Source organism: Leptonychotes weddellii, chromosome 9 (genome assembly GCF_054177405.1).
Source record: "Leptonychotes weddellii isolate Sample4059 chromosome 9, ASM5417740v2, whole genome shotgun sequence".
NCBI classification, from domain to species: Eukaryota; Metazoa; Chordata; class Mammalia; order Carnivora; family Phocidae; genus Leptonychotes; species Leptonychotes weddellii.
Genome location: NC_138377.1, coordinates 1,095,322 through 1,105,175, shown reverse-complemented (window position 1 = coordinate 1,105,175; position 9,854 = coordinate 1,095,322). Strand labels below are relative to the sequence as shown.

Genomic DNA, 9,854 nt, shown 5'->3' with positions numbered 1-9,854 from the left:
AGTATACAGTTCAATAAAGCATTGCATTTTTAGAGCGGATAAAAAAGGAACACTATTTAAAACATCGGATGCATAGTTAAAAACTACTTAACATTTGACTTTGCAACAGAGAAACGTGAAATCACATTACTTTTTTGTATTCTTTTTTTTTTTTTAAAGATTTTATTTATTTATTTATTTGAGAGAGAGAATGAGAGAGAGAGAGAGCACATGAGAGGGAGAAGCAGACTTCCCGCCGAGCAGGGAGCCCGATGCGGGACTCGATCCCGGGACTCCAGGATCATGACCTGAGCCGAAGGCAGTCGCTTAACCAACTGAGCCACCCAGGCGCCCCCTTTTTTGTATTCTTAATATTAAGAATTCTGCTTCTAAAGATGGCCATAAAAACTTCTCTGGTTATAAGTAACTTAACTTGATGGGTAATAATATGGTAGGTTCCATATTCTATGCGAGAATGCTGGGAACCTGTTCTTTGTGGTTTTGTCCACGTAACTAGAAATCGTGGGTATTTCGTCTTTATTGGAACCCCTGGAGCTTGTGCCCAGGATCACAGAAGGAACAGGACAGTCTATGTTCCCTGACTCTTCCAGGCCTTCTTGCTGGTTACCTTTGTTAGTACTGTTTAGGAAGTCTTTCAGAACTTGCTTGAAGATGTAGACTATTTCCCACGGCAGTACATCATTTTCTGCTAAAACTTCTCGAAATCTGCAGGGAAACCAGTAATGAACATTTAGTTCAGAAACTTTCTTTTGTCATATCTGTTTATCTCCAGAGTACAGCTTAAATAACGTGATCCTATAGTAGTTGCTCACGTTTTTGAGTAATCTGCTCATTCCTTTAAAATTAAGCTTCTTAGTAAAGAAATTCTGAATATGGTTTAAAAATATTTCCTAGCCAGTAAGATGTCAACGGATATTTTTGTCCAGTCTATCCTTGGGGATTTTGGTTGCCGGGTTTTGATACACATGATTAAAGAATTTACATAATAGAATACAATTTCCAGTCTAGATGTATGAGGAACTTAGACTTGACAGTAGCAAAATATCACAAAAGAGAACATAGTATTTTTACCTGCTGAGAATAGTTCCAGTTTGACAAGGCTGAACTTGTGAGCAAAGGACTTCAAGTTGTCTTTGTTCAGTAGCTGGGATGGTCGTGTGGGGATTCTGGTAGTTTCTCAGCCAGTTGTAATCCACACCTGTTTTTTTAACTTTTTGTTCATTTTCGATCTCTTGTATTAATCTCTCTCGCTCCTTCAGATGCCACTTTAATTCCCGAAGCAGAGTCTTTGTCACTACGTCGGAGCCAGGAGAGTGTGTGGGTTTGTAGGAATCATATTTTGGCCATTTCATCCAGCCAAAAAGTGGCATTTTTAGCCTATGGAAATATCCTCACTTATTTATTTGCATAAAATGTTGTGGTTCTGATGAGCAATATCTGTTTCTTTACAATAAATTTGCCAGAAAAGTGCATGAGTTTTTCACTGGTTAGATAAGCAGGTCAGAATAAGATTAGAACATGGATTAAAGCTTTTCAATTTCTAACTAGGTCAGTACCAAAAACCAAGCTTTGAAAATACGTTTATGTAGCTAAGCAGAAATGAAATATACAAAGAGATAATCTCCAGACTGAACATTCTCTAAAAATTAACACTGACACTTGCTACAAAAAGTTCTTAGGAGGCTTTACAATATTAACGTATAAGAAGTGCTATCTATAAACACACTTTTGACTTAGGTTTTGTGCAGAAAAGGTTTAAAGCGTACCTGGTAAGTTGATGGATCCGATGTGGTGATGTTGCCAAAGAGTTTGCTTGAATTAGTGATGAAGCTGTGTTTTACTCAGGCATATGTTGTGCTCCTGGATGTATCCCCTGTTGGAAGGAATGAGCCTCCTTATTTACCCACTGAAACTGTATTTGAAATAAATAAGTTTCTATGTTAGGAATGAGGTTGTGATGTCTTCATTTAGGGAGACTCCTCATTAATTCACCTTGTAAGGAAGCTAGAAGAAATGACAAAAATAACTTACCATTCATTCTTCACAAATTATATAATAGTCTATCTTTTGAACATAGCTCAGTCTATTTGAAAAAGATGCCGGCTGCAGTGGGCTCTGGTCCTAACTGCACTCAGACTTATCTTTGGTAATGAAACGAGAACAATAGTGTGAGGCGCCGCAGATGTGCTCCCAGCTACGGTGAGGACTGTCGCGTGGTGTGAGGCTCGGCTATGCAGAGCTGTGGGTCACAGTTTAGGGCTGTATTTCTATGCCTATAGAGCTCTAAAAATAACCACACTGCTTTTATTCTTCAGCTTAACTTTCAGGCCATCTAGAAGCCAGGTCACTGTCCCCTCCAGTGAAAGCAGGAAAAACGGATCAGTCTTGACGATTTGCAAAGTACCCATTTTGAGAAAATTTGTTATGATTGAGCAAAGTAGGCAAAGAATGCTGATATCTGTCATGTGAAATATTTAGCAAAGGTTATTTTTTGTACTCATTCTGTTCCTCTTTTTAAATAGTAGTTAAATTTATATGTTTAAACAAGTTGTAATGTCAGAGGACATAAATGCTTAAGTAGGTAACTCTAAAATATACTTTATAATCTCTTTAAAAACATAACAATAGTAGATTAAGGTTAGGAAAAAATAGAGATCTAAGAACATATAAAGTTGAAAACAAAGTCTTATAATTCATTATAGAAGATCTGATATTAGTGTTTTCTTTTGGAACTGAAGGTGAGACACTTATACTTACTGCTTGGGTGAGTACCAGTGATGCGTAATGCTCATTATTGTGCTGTTTTTCTTTCAGGTGCTGTGTGTCTTTTGCTCAAGAGTGGACAGGTCTTTTACTCTCTAGTTCTATGTTAAATGAGTACATAGTGGCTTTTCCTTTTATAACATTTGTTTCTTCCCTTGCCTTTTCCAGCAAGTGAACCGTGAAGAATAGACAGGGTTTACATCAGACCTGTATGTCATGCATGATCAGGAGTGATGTGTGTGGTCAGCCTGGAGCTCCTACTGCTTGTATGTGAGAAAAAGCCCAATGTCAGCATTCATTCTCGTCAATGAGAAGGTTTTCATATTACATTGTGTAGAGTATGAAAAGGAGAGGAGAGGAAAATTTATCATGACACAAGTGTCCTACCAGATTTTCTACCAAAGTCACGATGAATCCTGACACTTCTCCCTTTGAATAACCTCGTTATTGCTTTAATTCTTAAAATTTTTGCCTCTGAGGTGGTAACAACAACATCAGACATGTATTGGTTATGGAACATAAACCAAATTCTTCTCAGGGCCCTCTGCAGTCTTGCATTATCCCTTCCTACCTGGCTTTCCCTTTCGCTCTCCCCCAGACGGTGTCTTTTGTTTCAGGCAGGTCTGACTGTCCCGATGCTTGTCGTGCTCCGTCTGACCCTTCAGAGTGGCTCACACTGACTCTGTCTTTTCAGATGTTTACTCTTTCTCTTTTCCACTTACTCACATCATAATTCTTGTTTCCAGGGCCCTGTTTAAATACCACCCAATGTTTTTCTTCTGTCTGAGGGAAAACATCAGCATATTTTCCTTGGCTCTAGTGTTCCTTTGAACTTACAGAAAGGTTGGTCTGTGTTCTTGTTCTCTCTGCTCCCTGTTTTCTAGTCCTTTCTGATTAGATTCTGCTCTGCCCTCCACTGGAATTGCTGGCTCTTAGTCACTCAGCAGAGTTTGATGACTGTGCTGTGGCCTAATGCTGGCTAGGGCCTGGGGATGCTGCAGTGGACAAGACAGACCTAGTCTCTTCCCTCGTGGAGAGCACCTTCCAGTGGGAAGACAAGTAGGAGCACGAGTCGTCCAGTAAGCTGATCACAGATCACAGATGGGGGGGCGGTTGTTTAATCGACTGGAGGCCTCCCCCAGTTCCATGTGGAGGTCAGGGAAGGCCTTTCTGGGGAGGGGGTGTCCTTTGAGTGGAGATTTGAAGATAAGTGAGCTACTACACAGAGAGCTTCTCGAAGACCATCTCCCACCCCAGGACACTTAGTTGGCATCTGTCTTGCCATCGTGACTACTGCTCAAGTCCAACCCTCACAGAGCTTTTTCTTACCAATCAGCTTACATTCAGCACACCTTCCTCTAATGGGTTAATTGTGTAATCCTATGTTTCTAGTGCTCAGGGTCTGCTACTAGTATTATTATCAATTGTATTTTTTTCTGTCCTAGATCCTGAGATTGTTTGATTGAAATAGAGCCCAAATATTCCAGTCATGTTCCTACTACCATGTAGATGGAGAATGTAAATATTTGTAGATCAGGGTAAGAAGGTACCTTTGTGGGGGCACCTGGATGGCTCTGCCTTCAGCTCAGGTCATGATCTCAGGGTCCTGGGATCGAGCCCCACATCGGGCTCCCTGCTCGGCGGGCGGGAAGCCTGCTTCTCCCTCTCCCATTCCCCCTGCTTGTGTTCCCTCTCTCGCTGTCTCTCTCCTTGTCAAATAAATAAAATCTTAAAAAAAAAAAGTACCTTTGTGTTAATCCTTCCTGTTTATTAGGCTATGATCAGATTAACTTGGATTTTATTAAACATTTTAGTAAGTTGAATAAATGAATTGTTTCTAATGACTTATAACCTTAGGATATTTTGCGTGGAAGACATAAAACTTAAACTATGAAACTGGTCAGTTTCTTTTTTGGTCATTGTCATTGCCTTCTCATGTGGTGTCCAGGAGCATTTTTTAGCAATGAGGGAAGACTTGTCACTGTAAGGAGACTGATAGCCTTCTGTTTTTAGTTCCTTTGCTACTGGATTTAAAGTTCTGGATTATTGGTTCTTCTTTCTTACGGCTGGTAAAGATGCAGTTAAGGGGCACCTGGTTTCGGCTCAGGTCGTGATCTCAGGGTAGAGAATGGAGCCCGGCATCAGGCTCCATGCTCAGCAGGGAGTCAGCTTATCCCTCTCCCTCTGCCTCTCCCCACCAATAAATAAATAAATCTTTTTTTAAAAAAGATGCAGTTAATATTTGAGGAGAAACTAAAACTGTTAAATTTCTTTTCCCAGTGTTATTTTTTCTTTAAAATATCTTAATTAAAATACACTGATTCAGGGCGCCTGGGTGGCTCAGTCGTTAAGCGTCTGCCTTCGGCGCTCAGGTCATGATCCCAGGGTCCTGGGATTCAGCCCCGGAATCGGGCTTCCTGCTCCGCGGGAAGCCTGCTTCTCCCTCTCCCACTCCACCTGCTTGTGTTCCCTCTCTCGTTGTGTCTCTCTGTCAAATAAATAAATAAATCTTATAAATAAACAGGGGCGCCTGGGTGGCTAGTTGTTAAGCGTCTGCCTTCGGCTCAGGTCATGATCCCAGGGTCCTGGGATCGAGCCCCACGTCGGGCTCCCTGCTCTGCGGGAAGCCTGCTTCTCCCTCTCCCACTCCCCCTGCTTATGTTCCCTCTCTCGCTGTGTCTCTTTCTGTCAAATGAATGAATAAAATCTTAAAAAAAAAAAATACACTGGGGCGCCTGGGTGGCTCAGTCGTTAAGCGTCTGCCTTCGGCTCAGGTCACGATCCCAGGGTGCTGGGATCGAGCCCCGCATCGGGCTCCCTGCTCAGTGGGAAGCCTGCTTCTCCCTCTCCCACTCCCCGTTTGTGTTCCCTCTCTCGCTCGCTCTCTCTGTCAAATAAATAAATAAATCTTTAAAAAAAAAATACACTGATGCATGTGCTTTTTAAAGGTAAAAATCACGTTTATATTGGGTTGTGCATATGTTCTTGATTTACAGGAATTCTTTTTTTTTTTTTTTAAAGATTTTATTTATTTGACAGAGGGAGACACAGCGAGAGAGGGAACACAAGCAGGGGGAGTGGGAGAGGGAGAAGCAGGCCTCCTGCAGAGCAGGGAGCCCGATGCGGGGCTCGATCCCAGGGCCCTGGGATCATGACCTGAGCCGAAGGCAGACGCTTAATGACTGAGCCACCCAGGTGCCCCGATTTACAGGAATTCTTAACGTACTCCAGTGCCATGCGCTGTAGATGTTTTCTCCTGAGTGACTATTGCTCTTGCCCTTTCTAGAGACGTTGTTCATCAGCTTAAATGACAGTTTAGTTTGTTGATATTGTCCTTTTTGACTTTTCCTTTTCGTGCTCCTGTTTATGAAGGCCTTCTCTACTCCAAAGTTCTTGAATGTTGGAGAACATTAGCTTTTGGCTTAAAAACATAAGTGCCTGGGTTTTGAATCAGTTTGGAATTGATTTGAGATTGGTGTGAGGTGTAGGGTTTCTAAATTGGTAGCCAATATCTAAGTGGTCATTGCTCCATTCTGGAGATTTTCCTCGTTCTTCATATGCTGAGTAGTTGTGTGTATCCTGGGTATTCTGATATTATGGGGCTCTGGGGCTTGTTTAAATCCTCTGGGGAATGCAGCTGAGCAGCTGTGTTCAGGCAGCAAGTTCCTGCCAGCCTTCTGTGGGGTTCAAGGTCTCTGTGGGTTTTCTTTATTTTTTTTTTTTTAACATTTTATTTATTTATTTGACGAGAGACACAGCAAGAGAGGGAACACAGCAGGGGGAGTGGGAGAGGGAGAAGCAGGCTTCTTGCTGAGCAGGGAGCCAGATGCGGGGCTCGATCCTAGGACCCTGGGATCATAACCTGAGCCGAAGGCAGCCGCTTAGCCATCTGAGCCCCCCAGGCACCCAAGGTCTTGGTGGGTTTTCAGAGCCATCACCGTGCTGTCTGGGTCTGTCCTGCATGGTGCCACCTGCTGGCTGTTCTGTAGTTAAGCCCTCAGTCTTCAGTCCGTGGTGAGCTGTTGGGGGTCTGTGCATGCTCTGCAGCCTTGGGGTGAGCCCAGTAGCTTATGGACGGCCTTGGGGGGTGGGTCTGGGTTTCCCAGGTACTCTCCTGTCCCTGAGGCAGCTCCCCTTTTTGGTCCTTTATTGCTCTGCTCCACCCTGCGCTTTCTGCCAGTACATCTACCTGCATTCACATCTGGGGTCAAGCAGTGGGAGGACCCAGGAGGAAAGTAGGCAGTGAGGGTCTGCCCTACCCTCTGGGAGGTGGTGTTTCCACTCCTTAGAGTTTGAGGCCCTTGCTGACCCCTGAAACATGAGAGAAAGGAGAAAAGAGAAAAACTGGAGACTGCCCTCACTTTGAGCATTTGGGGTCCCCTTTCTTGCTCCAAAAGGCACAAGGGCACTTCTGGGGTGCTCTGTCTATGCCAAGACCTGTGTGTGCATTTGGCACTGCAGTGAGTTCAGCTCAGGGGATGGCAGAGTTAGACAGTGGCCGGTGCGCCCCTGGTTTGCCTGCTGGTGCTCTGAATTCTGGTCTTCCTCCCCTGTCTGCCCGTTACTGTGCTTTCAGAGACTCCAGTAACAGCCCATGTGTTCCATCCTGGCTTGGTAGCTTCATTTTGTGGGGCACAGGGTACAGTGTGTGTGTTGGTCCTCCCAACAACGGGAACCAGGGAATCGTTCTTGACTCTTGTTTTTTCATACCCAGATCTAGTACACCAGCATTTTCCAGTGGCTCCCCCTTACCTGTTGCTCCTCTAGTCCAAGCCACCTAGTCTCTGGCCTTGGCTGTTGTGCTAGTATGGTTAGGTGGTCTCTCTGCTTCTGCTGTGTCTGCCCCTGTCACCTCACCCAGCTTCAGCTGCTCCCAGCCAGCCTGTTACCATAGGAGTTCGATATTGCTGTTTCTCTGTCCCCGCTTAAAACTCATCTCAGAGCAAAAGCCAAAATCTTTGTAATCAGCGCCTGCCAGCAGCCTGCCCCCTGCCCTCCCTGAGAGCCATTCCACTTCCCTGTCCCTCTAGGCTCCTCCCACTTCTTCTGGCTCCTTCTGTCTCCTGACTCTTGCTGGCACACTTGCTTCAGGGCTCTGGCTTTCCGGGTTCTCCGTCAGGAGATCTTTCCCCTCATAGGGCTGCACGGCCCCTCTCTTACTTTGTTTTGATCTTTGCTTTAATGTCACCTTATCATCAATTAACACTGCAGCCACCCTCACTCCATCTCCTCTCCTGGCTGTGTTTTTCTCTGTGGACTTAGAATCTCTAACATACTCTTGTTTTCCTTTATTTTTCTTTTCTCAACCAGACTGGAAGCTCCATGAGAAAAGTCTGCCGGCTGCTTTTGGTGGGGGGAGGGGCAGCAGGAGAGGGAGAGAGGATCTTAAGCAGGCTCCATGCCCAGTGTGGAGCCCAATGTGGGGCTCAGTCCACGACCCTGAGATCATACCTGAGCTGAAATCAAGAGTCAGGTGCTTAACTGACTGAGCCACCCAGGCATCCCTGGCAGCTACTTTATCCCAAGTGTTTAGGACAGTGCCTGGCGTGGAGTCAGCCCTTAATTATTAATTTGCTGAGTGGATTAAGGAGCGTCAGGTAAATGGTAACCAAAAGAATGCTGCTGTTAACTATGAATATCAGGCAAAAGTAGGATTTAATGCAAATAGCATTTTATTAAAGTAAATCTCCTATTTCAGGAATTGGTATTACACAGTCTTCTCTCTGACAGCAGGGCAATTAAGTATTGATAATACAAACATTATAACAGTATATTTTGCATATCACATTGCAGTTATCTTTTTTTTAACTTAACATCTTGGACGTTTTTACCTACTAGTATGAATAATAGCTATGGCAGTCCTTAAAAAGATGCATACTAAGTAGGAGTGTGTCATAGTTGAGCTTAGGCCTCCCTTGGACATTGGTTTTCAGGTCTTAACTATTACAGATACTGTGAAGAGGCTCCTCCCTTTCATAATGTTTGGACCCTTCTTCCCTGGAGTCCTTTATACCTTTGCCTTTTAAATTTCCCTCGGTATCCCTGATGAGCATGTATCTTCTGTCTCCTCCACTTGAGTGACTGTCGCATGAGGGCAAGGACGTTGTTTGTTCACTGCTGTATCTCTGGTGTCTGGGGTGGTGCCTCGCTTGTGCTGGACGGTCGGTACCGTTTGCTGAGTAAATGAGCGCTTCCGTGCACGTCTGGGCCGGTGTGTCCTTACCTCCGTGCTGAGATGCTGCTCTGTGGAAGACGCTGCGGGGGAAGTGTGGCCCAGATATCGGCAGATTGCCCTTCAGGATCACTAACGGTCTTCCCCATTTACCACTCCGCTGTGATCGGAGAACATTCATTCTTCCACTCTGATGGAGGAAACAACGGTTTCTCACTGTTTGAATTTGCACTCAGTGGCGAGTAGATGTGGAGTGGAGCATATTTTCATTTGCATGTTTTCTTCTATGATTTAGTGCAAAAGTAACTATTCAAGAATTCCTCTGGCACATGGGGTTTCTTGGCTTTTCGGAAACAGTATACTAACATTGAATATTCTTTGCAGGCCACTTAGCCGAAAGAGCTCAGAAGTGGAGTATATTAACAAATACAGACAGCTTGAAGCACAAGAATTTGATATGTATGGCAGTGATCATTCAACCAGTGGGCCAGGTAAATGGGTATCTTTAAATATTGAAAAATATGCTGCATTAGTTATTCACAAATAAAACATTACACTCTTTAAAGTCTTTAAGAAATGTAATATTTTGGTCAAGAAAGAATACATATTGCTAGTTAATTCAGGGTTTTTTTTTTTGAGGGGGTGAGTGTATATTGGGTTGTAAATCAGTCTTTTTTCTCTTTTAAATATAGTTTCAAAATAGTCTGTTTTTTGGAAAAACTAATGGTCTTTTACCTTACTATTAATTAGAACTCCCTAAAATTTAAAAAAAAAAATTGGTTAAAGATTTTATTATTTTTTACACCCAACGTGAGGCTTGAACTCACAACCCCAAGATCAAGAGTCACATACTCCACTGTTTGAGCCAGCCAGGCACCCCTCTAGAACTACCTAAAATTTTTATTTGAAAATGATGACG

General features: G+C 43.6%; 2 protein-coding genes across 2 annotated transcripts in view; one reads left to right on the top strand and one right to left on the bottom strand.

Moving 5' to 3' along the window:
* Positions 1–333: 333 nt before the first annotated feature.
* Positions 334–1,370, bottom strand: RD3L (RD3 like). Its single transcript, XM_006739038.3, has 2 exons — positions 1,072–1,370; positions 334–705 (listed from the first exon to the last, which is right to left on the bottom strand). The coding sequence occupies exons 1-2, from the start codon at positions 1,368–1,370 to the stop codon at positions 408–410; spliced, it is 597 nt and encodes a 198-aa protein (XP_006739101.1). The 3' UTR covers positions 334–407.
* A 7,973-nt stretch (positions 1,371–9,343) lies between these two features.
* The window catches only part of LOC102750063 (ATP-dependent RNA helicase TDRD9-like), a 34,262-nt gene continuing 33,751 nt past the window's right edge, over positions 9,344–9,854 (top strand). The window contains exon 1 of the mRNA XM_081829818.1: positions 9,344–9,426. Within this exon, the coding sequence (XP_081685944.1) occupies positions 9,393–9,426 (34 nt within the window). The 5' untranslated portion in view covers positions 9,344–9,392. The remainder of the gene's footprint in view (positions 9,427–9,854) is intronic.